At 44.1% G+C, this 21,272-nt stretch overlaps 3 protein-coding genes across 3 annotated transcripts; 2 read left to right on the top strand and 1 right to left on the bottom strand.

Moving 5' to 3' along the window:
- Positions 1-5: 5 nt before the first annotated feature.
- Positions 6-1,594, bottom strand: LOC133902478 (protein MAIN-LIKE 1-like). The gene is made up of 4 exons (XM_062344079.1): positions 1,409-1,594; positions 989-1,329; positions 505-913; positions 6-59 (listed from the first exon to the last, which is right to left on the bottom strand). Exons 1-4 carry the CDS (start codon positions 1,490-1,492, stop codon positions 6-8), a joined length of 888 nt encoding a protein of 295 aa, XP_062200063.1. The 5' UTR covers positions 1,493-1,594.
- A 10,091-nt stretch (positions 1,595-11,685) lies between these two features.
- Positions 11,686-12,638, top strand: LOC133909844 (uncharacterized). The gene has a single exon (XM_062352391.1). It carries the CDS (start codon positions 11,875-11,877, stop codon positions 12,454-12,456), a length of 582 nt encoding a protein of 193 aa, XP_062208375.1. The 5' UTR covers positions 11,686-11,874; the 3' UTR covers positions 12,457-12,638.
- A 3,640-nt stretch (positions 12,639-16,278) lies between these two features.
- On the top strand, positions 16,279-20,822 carry LOC133898791 (uncharacterized). The gene is made up of 7 exons (XM_062339529.1): positions 16,279-16,845; positions 18,435-18,473; positions 18,573-18,643; positions 19,148-19,212; positions 19,289-19,378; positions 19,608-19,700; positions 20,121-20,822. The coding sequence occupies exons 1-7, from the start codon at positions 16,433-16,435 to the stop codon at positions 20,535-20,537; spliced, it is 1,188 nt and encodes a 395-aa protein (XP_062195513.1). The 5' UTR covers positions 16,279-16,432; the 3' UTR covers positions 20,538-20,822.
- Positions 20,823-21,272: the final 450 nt, after the last annotated feature.

Below are 21,272 nucleotides of genomic sequence, written 5' to 3'. Positions count from 1 at the left end.
TGTACTCAGCATTCTTGGATGCCCAGTCCTGCGTGCCTCCGCCCCCCTTTAAGCTCCACCTGTACGTGACATAAACAGTTATAATTTGTTAACATGGATAACCAATGTACTAAGGCAACATACAATAACACACTTACTCGTGCGCCCGTCCGGCGTCTCGTGGTGCTGGAACAGGCACCACCTGTCGGTACCCGAACTGCCTCTGTACACGTTCTGGAGAATATACTTCCACGCAGTTCATGTACAACAAGAAGCATGTGGTCAACCATAAGTCTGCGTCACGGCTACAAGAGGATGCCAGGAGTCCACCATCTGCAATTTCTTTTACTCGTGCCATACGCCATGGATCCCAATCCACTAGATCAGCGCTAAGGATGTCCAGGTCACTTATCACCCTGGAGTAGTTACCATGGTCTTGCTGCTGACTCCATCTTAGCCTGGCATGAATCCACGATACCCCATCGTTGGCCTTATGTCATCTGCAATGCCATCAGAGATGTGAACTGGGTAGTAGCACTTGAACACCCAAGGTCTGGAAATCGGGAGGTACTCCCAACTCCATAACTGTAAGAGATGTAAGCACCCTGTAATGGTTGCCTTCCTCTTTGTTCGCTGGGTTGCATCACACAATCCTCTGTAGGTTGCAACCAACACTGCAAATCCCCAACTGTAAGATGTAGGCTCATAAGGATGTGACGCGAGGTGGGCTGCTAACCATACAATATGTGGGACGACATAATCGCCTGCCGTGTTGCAGAACATGATGCCTCCGAGCAGGACGTATAAGTACACCTCATAGTGTTGCATAAGTGTATTCTCGTCCGCATCCAGTGGGCATGGACCGAACTGTGTCAGCCCATGAACCCAGGACATGGAGAGGCCAGCATCCTTCCCGTCGTATTGCACACCAAACCTATAAGATGCAGATGGTCAATGACGCTTTAATAGCACTGTAATATTTTAAATGCATTACATAACAAATAATTACCTATCTGCAACATAACCCTTCCACTGCTCCCTTGCGGGTCGCGAAACTATTAACGGGGCACCCCTGATTGGCAGCCCGGTCAGCATGGCCACGTCCCGCAGTGTTACTGCCATCTCACCAAAAGGAAAGTGGAAAGTGTGTGTCTCAGGACGCCAGCGGTCGACGAGACCTGTGAGCAGTGCCTCATCAATTGCCGGGAGAGGTGTCCTACCACCGACCTCCATGGGAGCTCCGGCCATCATGAGAGCGAAAGGTAATAGTCTCGCCCGTGCGAGTGGCTCGTGGAATCGATGGTCCAACTCCTTAATCTTGTGCACACTCCGGGCTCGTAACGGACCCAACTGCATGAGTTATCCAATACATGTACAGCGTTAGTTCAAAATTCTCGTACCAATGAAATAGCACATATAAACGTGGTACCTGTTGTCCTGTGAATATCATCCTTCCCCTATGGTTCTCGTCGTACCGCTGCTGAAGAAGCTCGGGAAGACCACCATGAGCCATGATAATGATTTAAGGCTTCATGGTTCAACAAATAGGTGAACAACAAATTAGAATATATTACAAGCTTCATAATATTGTATCTGCTAAACAAAGGTACACGTAATTTTTTCTAATTTACCGGATAAGGACATTCATATAATTATACTAAGGACACAATCTAATTACAATGTTGAAAGAAATTCATGATATCAAACTAATTAAATAATATAATTATATAGACTAATCAAATTCATATAATCAAACTAAGCATCGTAATTAATTAATCTAAGTACTCTAATTTATCAAATAATTTAATTCATTTAATCTAATTAAATAAACTAAGTACTCTAATTAATTAATCTAAGTAATCTAATAACGTAATTAAATAATCTAAGTACTCTAATTAAACTCTAAGTACTCTAATAACGTAATTAAATAATCTAATTTATATAATCAAAGTACTCTAATTTATCAAATTAATATAATTAAAAAAATGTAATTGAACGGATTAAACAATCTACTTTGAAAAACTAATCTACTTCGAAACGGACTAACCAAATAAGCTAATTACTCTAAATAATATTACTAACCTAAGTATTAAATAGGTAATATAAGGACTAACCGGTTCGAAACCTAATTAAGTGCTTGCGTTGCTCCTCTTCTGCTGATGCTTCTCGCGTTCCTCTGCTCCCTTCTCCTCTCCCTTCTCTGCTCTGCTGCTGCTGCGACCTCAATTTATTCAGCAGAGCAGCGATCTCTCCGCGTGTGGCGCCAAAACAACAAATGCATGCACCGGCCGAAAGCATCACGGGAGGGAAGGGAAAAATGATTGATGTGACGTAAAAGAGATTGATGCGACGCAGCAAAATCGGTCGGCCGGCATATTTCGGCAATTGAGGTGCCGAATACGGCCCACAGTGCCGTATTCGGCACCTCAGTTGCTGAATACGGTGGGCCCGCGGTGTTTTCGGATTTTCAGTTTCCGAAATTCAAATTTCGGTATTTGAGATACCGAATACGAGTGCTAGATTTGCAAATACGTCGACATGTTGTCTATTTTCGCAAATACGGTCACGTATGTTGTCTAAATTCCCAAATTTGCCGCCGTTCGGCCTTGCAAGTTGTCTTAAAACACCACTACTATAATGCCCGTACATTACAGTAGATCTTAAATCTAGCACCTCTATGTTACAATAATTTTTAAATCTCGTACATAATATTATTTTATTTTTATATGAAGAAAACAAAATATTGGTACTAAAGATAATACTTAATTCATAGAGAAATACTATTCTATGATGCCTAATATCCATCATTAAGAAAATATCATGACTCTTGATTTTTATCTAACATGAATATAACAAAAATAGTATCGCTAATATATAAGAACAAATTAACTATAAGAGCACATAAATATAATTGATTCATGGATCTAAGTTTTATGTAAAATAATGAAAAATAAAATGAAGCATGAAGCAGTAAAAGACCTTGAGCTCTGATATGATATGGGCGACGGTGTGATAGGGACAATGCTGAGTGCTACGGAGGCAACAGTGTTGCAGGAACTATGAGGAAGGATAAGCTATTGCATATTAACAGCTTCCTATACTCTAGCTACAAAAGAACAACATCCAAAAGGCAAAGTATTTGTGTAAATAGAGAGCAAGTTTAAACAAACCTAAATTCGTCAGCTCAAGCACTAAAAAAAAGGCTAAAGGTGTCAGACCTTAGTAAGAACTATCATTTATAAGTATATACCTCTTGGTTACTCCTCTTAGGTAAGCACAACGGACAACCTTTGCTGTCTATTGACCTTGTTCAATCACAAATGACAATTTAATCTCGTATTCAACTAGAGCTATTGCAGAAACAAAGAATGGTCATAAGAAGCTAAGTGAACATGAAAAGATTCCGATTAAAAGAACGCTAATAGAATTTATTGATCCAATGACAAAGTTTAAGGCGTCTTATATGTTACCAAACCGATCGTACCATAAAGCAAATTAGTTAACATTGATGCAAAACTGTGATTACCGAAATATAATAAAAGACTACATCCTTTGGCTAGAAAATATGCCCTATAAAACCAATGAACCGATCATCAGCTGCTTAATGTAAATCTCCTATCTAAAGTAAGCAAAAGCAATGATATTCGACGAATTTTCAAGGTAACCCAACCTACCGTAAAATTGAGATGTGGCAAGGGAGCCTTCACAGTGATTTCCCCATTATTCAAATTTTGGTGTAGCTAGATCCCTAGATTTGTATCAATAAATAAGCATGCATAGATAAAATATGTCATAAGGGATTCAAAAGGAGGTTTCTATATTGACCTACCATGCTTAATTGATGTATAGCAACGATGCAATAATACTTCTGGATCCATATTTGCTTGTCCGTGCTATAAAGTAAATCGATTATATGAAAAATTACAATCAAACATGTAAGGGAAATGGTGCCAAAATATTGAAGCAGGCATAGATAATTTTTTGGGCAACTAAAAAAAATCATACATTGAAAACAGTGATGCACTAATCCAAAACATAGATGCAGTGATGCACTAATCCAAATCCTGGATTGTCGCAACCCACTCAAAGTGCATATCTCTTAGCTAGGTATAACTATATTCTTTGATAATAGTGAACATTGAAAGCACTTCGCAATTCATAATGATGAGCAACCTAAAAACTAACAAGCAGGGCTCAATGTTCACATTGAAGTTGATATAGAAAATAATACCATTTAAACATATAATCTGATGTTACCATTCCAGAATTCCAAGACCAACCTTCATTAGCTAAATTTTACTATCCATTTATCCGATCATGGTTGTTGTTACAGGCCATGTTCATCATCTTATACTTAATTAGAACAATTGAACTCAGCTGGATGATAAAATAAAAAGATATAAAAAATCGATGAACTAAAATCAAATCAAGCAACATCAGCGCATAGTGGAGCTTGGATGTACAAGTGATTTTTTAGATAAACATAAACACCATGTATTATTACTTATGATGACAATATCTATTCAGAATTGTACTCACCTGATATGCAACGACTGTTACCATTTATAAACTATTAGTTTGTGAAGCACTTGAATCAAGCATGGCACAAATGCAATGTTACCAACAAAAATATGTTGATCAATATTGTATCAAACATGGGGCAAATACTGGAGGTACTAAAAGCTTGAGACCCTCAAGTTACTCAGAGTTATAGTATAGAAAAGGGAGGTTCAAACAAATATATTTATCAGCTACCAGCAATCAATAATACAAACCATTGATCTTTATACCCATATCGGTCTGATTTTTTCACAATAAAACTTGATAATCACTAATCTCTATCTTTATACCCACATTGCTAATCACACATTGCAAGATCAACTTGAATCCTCAATCACATACCTTCTAATGTAAATCGCTGGAAAGCAAGACACCCGCGGCAATCCGGTGACGAAGGGGTCCTTCTAGCATGTGGACTCATGCATGCACACTGTGGGGGGGTGTAAAGCACTGCGGTCGCTGGAGGGTGGATGGATGATCGACGTAGCCCGGTGGTGGAGGGGTTCTTCCTACGCGGAGGTGTGTGCCTAGATTATAGCAAAATGCACCCAATTTATTGTTTTTCTAATTACTAAACCACATAAAATTAAGGACATATGTATATGAATATATATATACACACACTTGTATGTATATATATTCATATATATTATTTTAGCTAAGTATTCCAAAGTGCACTAAATTAAATTCTAAATGTTTCCATGCATTAATTGATTCATATGCATTTGATTTATTATTTTTATGGTTCTTTGAATGGAGATTTGAATTTGAATATCTCTCAAATTCAAATGCATTCTTAGTTTTTTTTAGCTCAAATCCAATTGAATTCAAATCCTCTCCCAGATCTCAAAGTCCAAATCCATATCATGATTCAAATATACTTATTTGAATTATTGCCAAGTCAAAAGCCAAACCCAAATTCAAACACCCCATTTGAATTTATCCCAAAATCTTTTCCATTTTTCCCTTTTTTTTTCTTTTTCTCCCCTAGGCCTAATCTCCCTTCCTCTTTCTTGTGCGGCCCAGCTCCCTCTCCTTGTGCTTGGGCCACAGGAGCACTCTGCCAGCCCAGTTCTGCACCCCAGTACCCTGTGACGACTGGCACATTCAATGCGTCGGCGACTTTCTCACCAACCCTCCCCCCCCCCCCCCTCTCTGCTCTCTCATGTGCGCAGCCCGAGAAGCCTCTGACATCGCGACTTCAGTGACCACGCACATGTTGGTCGGCGTAGAGCCGCCACTACCACGGAGAACCAGGTAAGCGCCACCACCGAGCCGTGTCACGCCTTCCCATCCATGCCGCCTCACTGCTGCTCCCTCTCTCCCTATAAATAGAGCATTCGACCTCCAATTTTCCTTTTCCCCCATCTCGCCGCCACCACTGCATCGACATCACACCATTTCCTCACCGTCGCTACTTTGCAGTTGTCGTTCTTTCCCCGCGAACTGCTGAGGAGCATCAGGATTTCAGCGTCATCCCCGTGCCACCCTCCCTCCCCTGGGAGCCCGATGGGAGCATGCTCGAGATGGAGACCGAGCGGCACCGCCACCACTGCAACATTGCATCATCGTCCTCCACCCTGCCATTCATTGTTTCCAAGCTCGATGAGAATCCTATCACCTTATACTCCCTTCCAGCTTGCATGTCGTCATTCTTGTGCCCCCTATTCGCGCAACCGTGTGCAGATGCACATTTTTTCCCCTCTGCCACGCTGAGCTCACCGTCGGCGACCGCCTAGATCCCTGCAAAGCCAGCCTTCGCATCATGGTGATATCCAGCAACTTGTGGCCATAGTTTGCAGGGCCCTTTCACGTGAATATCGCAAAGCCGCTGCCCCAACCTTGCTCTTCGCCTAGTTTCACTCCAGCCGCCGTCTGATGCCACTCCGGCTGCTCGATAAGCCCCCAAACGAGTTCATCATCATGTGTAGAGGCTCGGCGACCATTCTTCTTCATGAATCACCTGTGGGAGCACGAATCCGACAAGCTCTCTGATGCGGCTCTACCGCAATTGCTTGCCGTCACCTCCCATTTCACCACTCCGCTCTATCGGTGTGCCCATGCACGCACGCGCGTACTAGGCCCTGGCTAGCCACCGCCTTGGCCCACTAGTGGGCTGACCTTCCTGCGCGTCCCAATGACCAAGGCCACCTCACATTAGGCCGACCTCCCCCACTCGGCCCGCCCACTAACTGGCCCGAGGCCGATGACCAATGTGCTAATCTAGTGCGCTCAGCCCAACACTGTGTAGCCCAATCCCAGGCTCAAATCTAAGCCTGTCTTGGCCCACCTGGCTACTCTATAGTGGGCCCCAGCCCGTCTTGGCCCACCTGGCTACTCTATAGTGGGCCCCAGCCCGTCTTGGCCCACCTGGCTACTCTATAGTGGGCCCCACATCACTATTTAGTGGATCCCACCTATGGGATCCACCCTTGAATAGTACCATTTCATGATTTCTTGATTTAATTTTTGATTAAATCTTCTAAGAGTCATAACTTCTTCGTTCTAACTCCGATTTTGGTGATTCTTTCATTTAAATTTGATATCTTTCTATCACAGTGTGATATCCATTAAGACACATTTGGTTTTCAATTTGGTGTTATTGCTTATTATCTATTATAGTTCGTTATTAATCATAGTCGTGTTTGTAGAGCCAAAAGACTTCACGGAGAACTCGAAGGATCCTGACTAGGACCGATGCTTAGAAGAGGACTTTGGAGAAGGCAAGTCTTATCTCCTTGATCATTTTGAACCCATGTTTTCAAAAATCTAATTGATCAACTTAAAATATGACTTATTATCGCATGTGTTATGTATTGTACTATTTAAACTGCTTACAATAGTTAAATTCTATCAAATAATTGTCATGCCTTAAATATCATCATTCAGAATACATATCACCATAGAATTATCTATTGTTATTTATATTAACAACGGACAGTGCCTTGATATCTAGCATGCTTAAGAGGAAATACACATCTTCGGAGATATTGCTTTGTAATACATCTCTTTAGAGATGTCGCTTCATAGTTTATCAATTTAACTTATATACCATGAATCCTTGATAGTTGTAAAATCATTGATGCCGTGTGGGATATGATGGGATTGTGTAAAAATGGGTGAAGATTGTTTTTGCTGAGGAAGGTAGAGTAGTCCTCCAGGGAGGATGTTCTTGGGGGCTTGAGTTACCTGATGGTATTCATTACCAATGAAGATGTCTGCCTCGATCATATAAGTACCGAATCATTGCATCGTCATGCTAAATCGCTCTAGTGCAACTATACATCATGTTATGAGCAGGACTTGACTTATCTTTCTCACGACCGAGTTAGGCATCATACTAAGGGGCCTGGGGGCAATGTTAAACCAAGCTTTTTCAGGTTTTCGCGAAGGAGTTTCTGCCCCAGCCACATCGATGGTCTTGGGGGTCTGCCCTCTATACGAGACCTAGAGCATTTGATGGATCACATGGTAGTGTCCGGTAAGGAAAGATGATTGAAATGTCTCGGTATGATTCGTTCATCTACTTACAACAGTTGGAGCCTGAGCATATCGCATGAGTATAGTATACAACTCTGTAGAGTGTAAATCTATTCAAATAGTCGTGTCCACAGCTATGGACATGTGAAGCAATGGTCACGTTTGGATTAGACTCGGTGTGTGTGTCTTGATAAGTGAGAGCGTGGACTAGATATCCATGTGATAAAGTTACTGGCTCAATCCGCCATGAGCTGTGTAGTGCTAGAGGTACACCAGATATAAAGATAGGGACTGCGGAGTGAGGTGTAGGCCCTCCTAGGACTAAAAAACCCTAGATATAATTTGTTATATTGTTTTCTAGTTCAAACTATTTTAAAGGTTAACAGAAGAGAATACAACTAAATACCTGCATAAAATCGTTTTACGCTTAAAACTAAACCATAAAGCCTTATCCTTGATTCACCCCTTGTGCATCTATCAATATATTGAAGTAGTATAGGACTTACTGAGTACCTTCCATACTCACTCTTACTATCACTCAGATGAGAAAACAGATACTGACTTCACTATAGACAAAGGCGCATATGAGGAGTAGAGTTAATAGTCACATTCGCACCCTAGCTGCCTATGGCTTTGGATAGTCATTTCCGTTGTGATTTTGTTGGCCGTTAGGGCAGTTCTGTAATATACAGTATGGCTTGTAGACCTTTTGTACTATGTAACCTTAATACTTTTATGTATGAAATTTGACTATAGTACCACAATTATTGTACTATATGTATCAGCTACTTGATTTAATGACTGATACATGAGGCATAGAAGATCCCAGGAATGAGATCTTACAACATCCCGGCATCGCTTTGAGGGATCGGCAAATTCGGGGCAGTCGTCGAGCGTTGTGACTTGCGACTGGAGTGAGCTATGGTGGGAAGCGGGATTTGGGGACCCATGACCGGGGTGAGTTATGGTGGAAGCAGGGTTTGGGGAAGGATCTTGGTGCGGGTTTTGAGGGATTTGGTCAGGTTTCGGGCATGGGATTTGGTCGGGAGGAGGGGTGATGCAGTTTGCTCTCCTCGTGGTCTTCGAGTCGGGAGGCTGAGGAGAAGGAGCGACAGCTATCGTGCCACGAAGGAGCAGCTATGGAAGCGATGGGTGCGGCCGAGCATTTTTTTTCAACGATTTTTTGACGATGGTGGGGGAGGGGAGGGCAGAACATGGAGGCATAACAAGAAGGAGGGCATGATGTGAAGGCAGGACACAGGAGAGTGCGAAAATCACTATATATTTCTTAAGTAGTAGAGATTATAACTAGTAAAGTAGTACATATTTACACAACCACACGTAAATACTCACACAACGTCTACTCTAAATAGAAGATGTAGAGTAACGATTGATAAAATCACTATAGTCGTCTCGCTGTCGATAGATACATCTGCCTTAGTGAGATATATAAGAAGAAACACATGGAGTTTGATCCCTGATTGGTAAAATTATAACCACCTCCACTAATCATCCAAGTTAAAATTTGGTTCTCAGGCCTTGCAAGCTGCAACATGTCTTCAAACCTAACAACATTTAGCCGGTCTTGAAGAATATCTTTATAACTTTTTAAAAGTTGTATTTCAAGTAGACCTTTATCTCTCCTTAGCATTCAGTGAGCCCGTCTGGTTAATGGAATTATTTTTCCACTTCAAAACAAATCAAAATAGGAACTAATCTTTATGTGTATCTGTGTTCTCTTTTATCTATCTCAAATTCTACCAATTTTCTCTATGATCACAGGGTATACTTGTCGATAGTGAGACATCTGTTATGACTTATTAATATCTAAGTTCCACATCTTAGATTTTGAGTAGTCGCTCTATTAGTATGTGTTCAGTGTTGTAAGTGTATATGTATATGCACGAATCTGGTGTTTCTTAAAAATAAGAATCACACGGTATACGTTCACGGGCCGGAAAGATGAGGGGTATACGGGCCTTTTGGTATTCTAGTGCTGAAAACACGCAAGCGTTGGCCGACCCAGCTAAGCTCCTCGAGATAGAGGCCCAACAGCCGAAGAAGCAGCGGTTCTCTTGTCCTCAATGCCTCGGGAATAGAATACAGCTACCGCCGCCGCCGCCGCGCTTCCCTAACCATCATCGCCGGCGGCGTAGAAACCTCGTTACAACACGCGGATCCAATGATAGAGGCAAGTTGAGGTCGCAATGATGGGCGCGACGCAAACGAAGAGAGTCCAAGTAGTTAAGTGAAAGTGCAGTGCACCTCCCAAAAGCGAAAATAAAAGCGCGATGGCGATGCATGCATGGACCGACCATCGATCTTAACCGTCCCCTCGCCCAAACTTCCCGTGAGCGGTGACACCGCCTCTCTCTTTCTCTCTCTCTCTCGGCCTCGGTCTCTCTCTCGGTCTCTGTCATGCAATGATGCGATCATGCAGGCCAGGGCACTTGCCGCGCCGAGTCACCAGCACAGGCTTGTGGATCTCCTTGCTGCACAATTCAACGGCATATGGACACAGTAGCAGCGCCCGTGATCGATCGCCCAGCTCCATCTGGAGATCTTCCTTGGCCCTGTTTCCCACCGCACGTTAAGGCGGAGCAAACATGTTCGTTTTTATTCAGGCTAGCAGCTAGCTTGGTTTTTTGATTTGCTTTGCTTCCAGCATGCCAAGTATGATTGGGTGTATGTGTATGGCATTTCTAGGTGTATACATAGTGCTCTCTTGGTTCAAGATCCTGAGGCGTATTTTGTTTCAAAAAAGTCAATCTTCATAAGTTCTAATCGACAATTACTCGAATTATATATATGTTTAGTATATAAAACTTATTTTAATAAGTTTATGTTTTAATGATTTTTTAACATCATGTTGATTTTATAGCCATTGACAATATATTATAAGAAAAATTAATTATCAAAGTTAATTTTTAATGACTTTTCAAAATAAAATGAATCTTACATTTTTGAACGGATGGAGTACAACATAGTTCAAGCATGCATCATCTTTTCATCGTCCTGAAGAAGTACTACAAGCAAAGCAACCAACTGTTTTCACCATTATTTTTCAAAATATCGAATACTTTGTGAACCTTGGCATATGCATTATTTTGCCAGTATATAATTTTTTTAGATAAAGGTAAATATTCCGGTCTCTGCTTCAAGAAACACCAAGCCTTTGATTGATTATTGCAATGTTTCAGCTCTAGGCTGACCGCATAACATAATAAACCGTGATGAAATATAAGACCATAAAAATAAACGCAACATATTTTTGGATGATGAGACATTATTGCTAAATCTCTCTGTGCCTAGCGAAAATGCAGTGATTCTCACAAATTGATCAGGAGGAGCACTATTTTTCATGGACAGGAAAATTCAAGCAAGCCTGAGACGACCCAACAGTAACATCTCGTTCACGGGCATGAGACGCTGAGACATGCTCGATCGATCGTGGCCGCAGATCTGGAGAGATCTAGGGCTTTCAAGCATCGTCTCTCTCTCTCTCCTCTTCCTTATCCAGCTCGATGATCGTGTCACGAGCTAAAGACGCATCTGCTCCATCATCGGTGCACCTTTCCGATCAGTGCACGGCGAGCCGCATGCCCAGCCCTCGACTGTGTATATAAGGATCGCCTCTGTACATCGCCTTAATCCACATTCGAGCAAAGCAAAGCAAAGCATTGCAACCAAATTAGCTACTTGATCAGTCATCACTAACTAGAGCTAGTTCTTTCTCTGTATTGATACAAGAGATCGTAATCGTAGATCATTCTCTGTATCGATACAGGAGATTGGTTAGCATTTGATAATACAAGCAGCACTCTTTGTTTTGCATTGCCTGTGTAATCCAGATCGATGGCGCATAACGGAGATGCGGTGGTCGCGGCCGCACCGGCTGCGCCGGCGCCGGCTCCGACGAATGGTGCGCAGCGGCAGTTGAAGCCGCGGAGGATCTCGATGGAGGGGCTCCAGCGCGCGATGTCCGACCTGGCCCTGGAGCTGTCCAGGGACAGGAAGGCGGTCGCCGACTCCGCCGCGGCCGCCATGCAGCAGCTGCCGGCGATCACGGAGCAGGTGGAGGACGCGCGGTGCGAGTGCTGCGGCATGCAGGAGGAGTGCACGCCCGCGTACGTGCGCCGCGTCCGGGAGCGGTACTGCGGGCGCTTGGTGTGCGGGCTGTGCGCGGAGGCGGTGAACGGCGAGGCGGAGAGCCGGCACGGGGGGCGGACGACGGAGGAGGCGCTGGCGGCGCACATGGCCGTGTGCGGGCGGTTCAACCGCGTGGGGCGCGCCAACCCGGTGCTGATGCAGACGGAGGCCATGCGGGAGATCCTGAGGAAGAGGTCCAAGTCCAACAGCCCCAAAGACCACGGGCCCGGCGGCGCCCTCGCCAGGAGCTCCAGCTGCATCCCCGCCATTACCAAGGACTTCAAATAACTAAGCTTCTTCTCCTTGGCACTTGGGGTGCAGTACCAACTACCAAGGCTTCAAGCTTCGTTACTACCTCTGTATCACGGGCGATCACTGATCATGCATGGATCGGCGTATATTTGTTCATCACGGTTTTGTACTACGTTTGGCTGTACTATGTATATAAAAAATGAAAAGAATTGTGAATATCCAATTTGTTCATCTCTATTTATTTTGGGGCGCTACACAACTTAGTATTCGGTGTCCCGCCTTTGAAGTATCCGAATTTTGATCGATTTAAAATTCTAAATTTGGATCTTCTCTGAGGTTTTCCCCTTGGAGTTGGGTTAACCATATGAGAAGTTTTGAGCCTCCATGTATGTTCAGAGTCTATCATCTTCTTTTGTGTGTGTGTGTGTTCATCGACATGAGAACTTTTTAATCTAGCTAGATTCCAGTAAGAAAGTGGAACAAAACGGTAATTGTACGTTTTGGATTATGGCCCAGTAGCCCATCATTTTGGTCCAATTAACACAGCCAGGCATTCTGGCCCAAAAGACAAGTGAGCACACCGTACATACGCCGGTGTTGGAGCACTCTGATCTCTGAACGGACGGTGCTGGCATTTTTCTTCTTCCTTCTGCTGCTGGAAATCAAATGAGGTCGCAGAAATCAGATTCGTACGACCTCCGACATTGGCGAGGTCTCGTTTCTCCTGCTCTGATTAAGCTGATTAGCGGCAACTGATTAAGTGAATCTTTCTGCGTTGAACGAGTTAGCAGAGCTATCTCTCATCAATGGCCGGTGCCGGACGCCATCGACGAGGTCTGCGACGCTCGTAGGCAACCCCAGGAGCCTGGACTCGGAATGGAGAGAAGTCGTGGTCGTAGAGCGAAGCGAACGGAATATGGGCGAATGGCTCTGAAGAGATTCGGATCAATCCATACGACTCAGCTCCCCCGACAGAATTAATTAATTCATTCGCCGGTAATGGTGGCCTCGAAACAGCGAAACGAGCAGATTATTTGCTAAGAACACTGTGCTGGTCACGAGTCATGACGAGCACTTCAGGCACTTCCTTTATCCGCGGATGGTTTTTGTCTCCCTCACGCACCTCCTCCTCCCGCCGCCCGCCGCCGCCTGGCGCGGTCGTTGAGCAGCCGCCCGGAGCTGGGACGCACCGTGGCCGTCGTCGGCGAAGAAGGGCGTCTGACTTGGGCTTTGATGCAACGTGCCAGGTAAACGAGCCCAACGCGGCTGAGGAATTCGTGGCTGCCTGCCTTTGCCGTTCTGGGCTATTCCGCGCCAAATAAGCCCACCTGTGATTTCAAAGTGCTTTACAGCCTACGGCGGTGCTGGAAACCAAACCCACCCGTGCGGAGAAACAAAATTTATAGGACTGAATCTCCCTTACTATGATGTAGGTTTTCTCTCATTTTCTCTTTTTCATTTCAACTATTTTATCAGAGAATATGTGACTAAATCAGAATTTTAAAAATATCTTTCGTAGAAAAATCCTATAAAAATTATTTTTCCACGCGGTCGAACAAGACTGGTCCGGCGTTGGCGTCTCATCTGTCCTGCTCCGATTTGGTCAGCGGCAACGGTGTCCTAGCAAGTCAATCTTTCCCCGTCGACGAACGAGTTAGTGCACTACCTCGTCAACGGTCGGTGCCCGACGCGACGACAAGTGCGACGCCCGTAAGCAACGTCTGGAGTCTGGACAGGACTGCGGATGGATCGGAGACGTCGATAGCAAAGGGAAAGAAATGTGGGCAACCTCGGCTCGTGAGAGATTCAGATGAATCCAAATGAATCACCTTCCCTAGCTGGTATAATTAACTAAGATATATACTCCCTCCAGTTAAAAATATTTCATATTTCAAATATGACACGGTTATCAAAATATATCTTTGACCATTTTTAATTGAAATATATTTGTAAAACCTAATAAATTTATAAGATTATAAAAATATGTTTAAAGATACATCTATAAATATAATATTAATATTTCTAAACTAAATATCTTTAAAATTATTAGTGCTTAAAGTTTCACAAACTTGATTAGATCACGTTAAATACTTACGACTGTAATAAGTAGCAGCAAAATGACCACCTTTTCCTTAAGTGCGAATGATCAGTTGTTCAATGGTAGACTTTAAAAAAAAAGTTCAATGATGGATAGTCTTGCACTCTTGCCGTCCCACACCCCTCCTACATGCGGAGTAGTTTGCAAACTGCAGCACAGAAACAAACATGTAATATTATTGGACGGCTATGCACGAAGCCAACACGTAGGTCGATATGATATTATTGGAACGCGGTCTCAATTGCATGAGACCCACTTAAATAATGTGTGATGCATGCGGCCATAATCCTCATGACCTGATTATCTGACCCCCTGTATCTGGATGAGTTGCTTCAGATCTCAGAACACGTATGTCGCCCTCCCCTCCCTCGATATCACGCGTACGCCTTCTGGGTTACTGTGCTGACGACAGTGCCGATTACTTGCCGTCCTTCCTACAGAGGAAAACCGGGGCAAGGCAGGCTCCATACGGCAGGTCGCAGCAGGCACATGCACGCCCCTTGGCCGGCTGATCGGTGCCGGTCGTCCTCCAACAATCCAAGAACGCCATCGCGGGCACAGTGCGGAAGAAGGGGACCGGGCACATGCCTGCTTCGGCTTCGGTCCTCCTCCCCAATGATCAGCCAGCCGCTACCTGCGCCTACGTGCTCATCGCTCATAGGATCGGTACCGCAACAAATTCAACAGCGCGCATCGCGAGCGCACAGCACCGTGCAGGCCGGTCGCCATCGATCACGGCCGGTTTCTACCTAGCTAGCCTAGGGATGGACGTGAGCAATAATAGATGACGTGAATGCAAGTAGAGCGTGGCTCGGCTGGTCACGGCTCTCGGCGAGGAGTCGGATCCGTTCGGGCTCCAACCTGAGCGTGCATATGCTGGGGTACGGCCTCTAGACGTGCACACGATATCGGTGGGGTCCTTTTGGGCCTCACTACTCTGGAAAAAAATATCACTCCGCGCCACTAGCTTAACATCTCGCGCATCTTCTTTGCTTGCTGGTTCGGGATCTGTCCCTGATCACTCGACGGCGACGCTGATGGTGCCCAATTTTATTTTATTTTTTTGCCTGACACAGGCTTTGTTTAGTATCACAATAAGAAACAATTCATTATTCAGTATGCTAGCCTAACTTTCACAAGCCATCGGTTATCAGCGTAAAGCCTCGGTCCATATACTCAATTATCAATGTGGAGTGGAGTAAAAAAATATATATACACACAGAGGCCTTGTTTGAGAGGCCCAATCCCAATCTGAACCTACAAAGTGTGCATTTGTTTTCCTGCTTTACTCTGCATCTCCATTTCCCCCAAAATATAAAATTCCATGATTAAATTGAATTATCAAAATATAAAAATAATTTGCTAGATACCATCGTAAAAATTATAAAAATTAAAAAATATCATAAATCCACATGTCATTCTCACACCTATAATATAATATAAATATTTTTACGATATTATTCACCTAACTTTACCCAAAATATATAAACAAATCTTGCGGCTGAGGGTGCCCGTACCTTCATCTTCCATATACATGTATATGTAACTGTATACATATTATCTATGGGTTGTAGGGTATTTCTAGAGAGAATTCTAGCGGCTGAGAGCGGAAGGTGCCCAATAACCGGACATGGGTCATGACAAACCTAGCGAACGAGAGTAGCAGCTGTAGCCTGGTAGCGCGTGGGGCACACTCGCCAGCCACGAACGGAATGGGAGAGCGAAAAATAAAACGAACAGACGACGGATTCCAGGAAGCAAGCCAGGCTCCGCTCCCGTCGTCTTCCACCTCCCTCCCTCGGCCCCTCCTATAAATACGCGGCCCGCGGGCGCCGGGACCGCGTAAAACGCGAAGAAAAAGTAAAAGAGGGAAATAAGGCAGCGAAGAAAACAACGACCAGGGCGCGGGCGGCGATGGAGAGGGGCGGCGGCGGTGGAGGTCGGGACGAGATGATGATGACGTCGGGAGCGACGGGCCGGATCGTGCCGGTGTTCCGCACCGTGCTGTCGCGGCGCGCGCTGCTGCGCGTCGCCGTCGCGCTGCAAACGCTCTTCCTCTGGCTGCTCCTCCTCGTCGGCCGCCGCCGCCGGGCGGGAACCGAGGCGGCGGCGTCGGAGGCGGGGAACGGGAAGGCGCGGCGGCGCCGGCAGGCCGCGGAGGACGAGGACGTGCGGCGGCGCAGGGCGCTCGCGGAGGAGGTGGCCATGGCGGAGGACGCGGATGCGGAGGGGGAGCACGGGACGCGGTGGGCGACCTTCCTCGTTGCCGGGGCCAGGAGGAACGCGCTTTTCTGCCGGCTCTGGGTGCCGGCCGCAGCGGAGATGAGGTGAGCGCGCGGCGGCTTTACCGATTATTTGGCATCGTTGGTGGGGTTTCGGTTGTGGAAATTGCCCCCTTTTTCTGTTGGTTTGTGGAGATTTCGTTTTCACCGTGGGCATTTCTCAGTTTTATTTTGTTCCTCTTTATTTTGTTTCATTGGTGGGGCGGGGTGGTGGGGGAGGGTAGTTTGTGGCTGTGATTTCACCAAAATTGGGCACCTTTGCATGCATTTTTTTTCATCATTTGTGCTCTCGGTGAGTTCTACTAAGATTTCGAAGTTTTTCTGGTCATTTTTCTGACTTCACACAGGAATTTCGTTTTCATGGGCGATGATCCCGGAGAGAGTTGAGACTTTTATTATTTTTTAATCAAAACAGTTTTTTTTTTTTTTGGTTCAACTTGCCCCTTGGTTTTCGGCCTTTGGTGGCGATTGGCTATTCCGGGGTTGATGGAATTCCATTTTTCCGAACCTCGAGCTTTTGATTTCGAGCTGTTCATGACTTCATGTATTAATGGCAATGTGTGATGAAAATGGGGATCCATTTTAGGGTTTTTGGCCACGCGAGAAGAGTGTTTTACACGATACCTGATGTAATTAGCCAGCTTTCTAGAGCTCTGCTGTGTTAAGTGCTAGCCTCTCAGAAGTCAGAATAAAGATGTGCCGTGCAATTCACGTCGAGTACATCCACTTTGCACAACGGCAGTGTTCTTGCATTCATCGCACCGCCTAGGTTTGCATTGAAGCTATTCATTACGTGATCTTTGTCTTCATCATGATTCTGGTTCTGTTGCTGTGATGTTGTTGGATACTTGGATGTAAGGTCAAATTGATTGGTTGTCACGCTTTTGAACATGAGTTGTCCTTTACAAAGCGAATTGTTTGACTATACTTATCTTAGTTTCTTATTCAGAGCATCTTGACTAAACTTGTGATAACCTCGAATGCAGTATGCAGAGCATTTTCTGTAACAGTGAAGCAACTTAGAAAAAGAGAACAAATAAGCTTTATTCTTGACAAACTTAAGAATTTAGATGGCCAACTAAAGTGCAATGGATCAGCAGAAATAAAGCGATGCCTTATCTCCAGCTTTTGTTTCATCCTGTCCATGAAAATATTGAATGTGAGGGCTTATTGTGGCTCAGAACAACTTAGCTATCAGGAAAAGGGTAGAGTTCTTTTTATTCTTATTACCCCATAGTTCTACAACTTATCTGGTGATGCTATCTTTTGTCCGCATCATATCCGGGACTTATTCTTGTCGTGCCTCCCTGCCTAATTGCATGATCACTGTTCTCAATTTAAATGACACAGTTGTCAAATGTCCACAAAACAAAAATCGAAAAAGGCAGGCAATCAGTTTAGGTAATCCGCCGCGCCTACTCTCTGATTAAATGTTTGTTAGGTGTGTGTTACACCTTCTGAAAATGTGGTTCTGTACTTCTCTTTTAACCTCTTCTCCAAAAAATGGAAATCTAAAGTATAATTTGAACCTCCAAATATGCGTTTGAGTACTATTTTAGTCTTCATTGTGATACAGTTATGCAATTCTGCTTCCCCGTTGAATATTAACTGATTATTTTCCTCTCTTACTTTAGGGGCATTTTGGTCATCATACATGGGCTCAATGAGCATAGGTTAGGAAATCCTTTTTCCTATCAACTTGTTGATGTATTTCTGTTGTACTTTCCTTGTATTTAAAAGCATAATTAAATACCTGTGATCTGCGTTTCCAGTGGAAGGTATTTGCATTTTGCCGAGCAGCTGACAGCTTGTGGCTTTGGAGTATATGCAATGGATTGGATAGGTAAGGAGCACTACTCTGAGTTTTCGGAACATGCATGTGTTATCTGAAATATGTTTGGTTTGATGAAAGATTGGTGCTGCATTTAGAAAAGAATGGGATTGATCAACTTAGTTTCGAGATCTTACATAATTATTTCTGATTGGTGTTAGAAAAAAGGATATGCAAAACTATTTATATCAACTGTAGTTTCATTTTATTCAGGAAAAAAGTATATTTTATTTTGTGGATCATGTAATCGAACTAACAGTGCAAGTTTTTTGGCATGGCAATCTATTTACAATCAAATATTAGCTTTCAACAGTATTTAGTAAAACTTATGTGCAATCTATGTCGTTGGCTTGTTGCTAATGTCGTAATGCTTGTATCCTATTCACACTTGCAAGGCAGTAAACCAGAGTAACTTTATCCAATCATTTTGCAATCTGTTTCCTGTGAGCATGTCTATTTAATATCACATTTCTTTCAAACGTCAACAGGCTAACTCTTGTTTCTTATACATGACAGGGCATGGTGGAAGTGATGGCCTGCACGGCTATGTGCCTTCACTAGATTATGTTATCGAAGACATAGTGAGTTTCTATTTCTGCTTTAATTTTCTCTATGTTCCTGATGTAATATTCGATTGACATCATTATCTGCAAATAGGAAGTGCTTCTTGATAAAATTATGATGGAGAATCCAGGGGTCCCTTGTTTTCTTCTCGGTCACTCCACTGGTGGAGCTGTGGTCTTGAAGGTATGCATTGTCAAATTAATTAGCTTTTCACTTAGCCTATTTAGGCCAGGTTTCGACACTGACCCTACTTGTGTGGGACTGTGAACAATGGATACCCTGACGGGCAGAGAATTGGTGCAAAGCGTTAACAAAGTAGGCTGGTTGAAAATGGTTTGGCTTGCAGATGCTCTTTTTACACGCTTCATGCTATTCTTTCCCTTGTGGTCATCACTAGCACGTACGCTTGCAGGCATCGTTGTACCCTCACATCAGAGAGAAACTGGAAGGGATCATCCTGACTTCACCAGCTCTGCGTGTAAAACCTGCCCATCCAATTGTTGGGGTAATGCAACTACTCTGGTTTGTCTGTTTATTCTGAATTGGTGATGATTAAGCCTGTTTGCCATGAGTGTTCTTCATATCAGCAAGTTGACCGTTCCCCAAATAGTTAAACATATCGAGCTTTGAAAACAAAATTGATTTAGGCTCGTTTCCATCTGGATTTCAGGAAAATCATTTTGCAAGACTGAAGATTGTAGTTTCTTGAACATTAGAGCACTAGTGTACACCCCTCTGACTCTCTTTTAAGTGACCACTTGAGTCATGCAACTAGGTTTTCGCATCCTCAAGTAAAAGAAACCGATGCCTCTGAAGCTTTACCAGCTGCTCCGATTTCATCCCCAAAATCCAAGTTTTCAAAATTGGCTTGTATTATTTTTACATTAATAAGTTGAGATCACTGAGCCTTGTCTGGATCATGCAGGCCGTGGCACCGATATTCTCTCTAGTAGCACCCAAGTTCCAGTTCAAGGGAGCTAACAAAAGGGGCATTCCCGTGTCTCGCGACCCTGCTGCCCTGCTTGCAAAATACTCTGACCCATTGGTCTACACAGGACCGATAAGGGTTCGGACGGGCCATGAGATCCTGCGCATATCCTCCTACCTGCTGCACAACCTGAAGAAAGTCGCAGTACCTTTCATGGTCCTGCACGGCACCGCAGATCGGGTGACAGACCCGTTGGCTTCACAGGACCTTTACAACGAGGCTGCGTCGAGACACAAGGATCTAAGGCTGTACGACGGATTCTTGCACGACCTGCTCTTCGAGCCCGAGCGCAACGAGATCGGAGCGGAGATCATCGACTGGATGGATCGAATGCTCAGACTACAAACCGTATGAAGTTGTGGTCAAATGGCAGCAAGGGGAGGGATTGATTACACAGTGCTCTTCTGAAAGTGATTTCTAGATTGGTTGCGGTTGTTCTCATTTGAACTGCAAGCGGGAGGAGATATTTCTGTTCTGTAACTATCTATAATAATTGAAAAACATGAGTATGTATTCATGTACTGCTGGTTTTGGAACCTTTTGTCAATTTTGTAAGGGTTTATGGCCCAGTTCTAGGATAACTGTTATGTCAGCATAATGTTCAGATATGCAGCACCCAGAGGTATGGCTATATGATAACTGTAGCAAGTTGAGAGAAGCGACTGATGCACATGTCAGTGTCAGATCGGCAGCATGCCAATCAAGTGGCTCCTAGCCCCTAACCACAAGGATGATGGGTGACCCAATCTCCCTCTCCCGTGCCCACAAGTGCATCTGACGATCAGAGCAGGTGCGTTTGCAGATTCACGAGATCATTTGTAGAGATTATGACGACTGACATGAGGCCATTCATAGATTGAATTACATACAGTTGAGGGACACATAGTTTCTCCAAATCCAATTAAAACAGTGAAGGCTGCAAATGCAAAAGACGCAAGAGCAGCCAGCAACTAACTGTATCCTCAACGCGCGATAGCAGCCAGCAACTAACTGTATCCTCCCCTGCGAGAGGCGTTGAACGGTTTTTCTTCAGCGATTACGATTGATAGGTAGGACAAAATATCAGTGAACTGAGCATAACTCAGTTGG

The sequence above is a fragment of the Phragmites australis genome, chromosome 2, assembly GCF_958298935.1.
Source record: "Phragmites australis chromosome 2, lpPhrAust1.1, whole genome shotgun sequence".
NCBI classification, from domain to species: Eukaryota; Viridiplantae; Streptophyta; class Magnoliopsida; order Poales; family Poaceae; genus Phragmites; species Phragmites australis.
The sequence above is the reverse complement of the archived record's forward strand: the minus strand, read 5'-3'. Positions and strand labels throughout refer to the sequence as shown.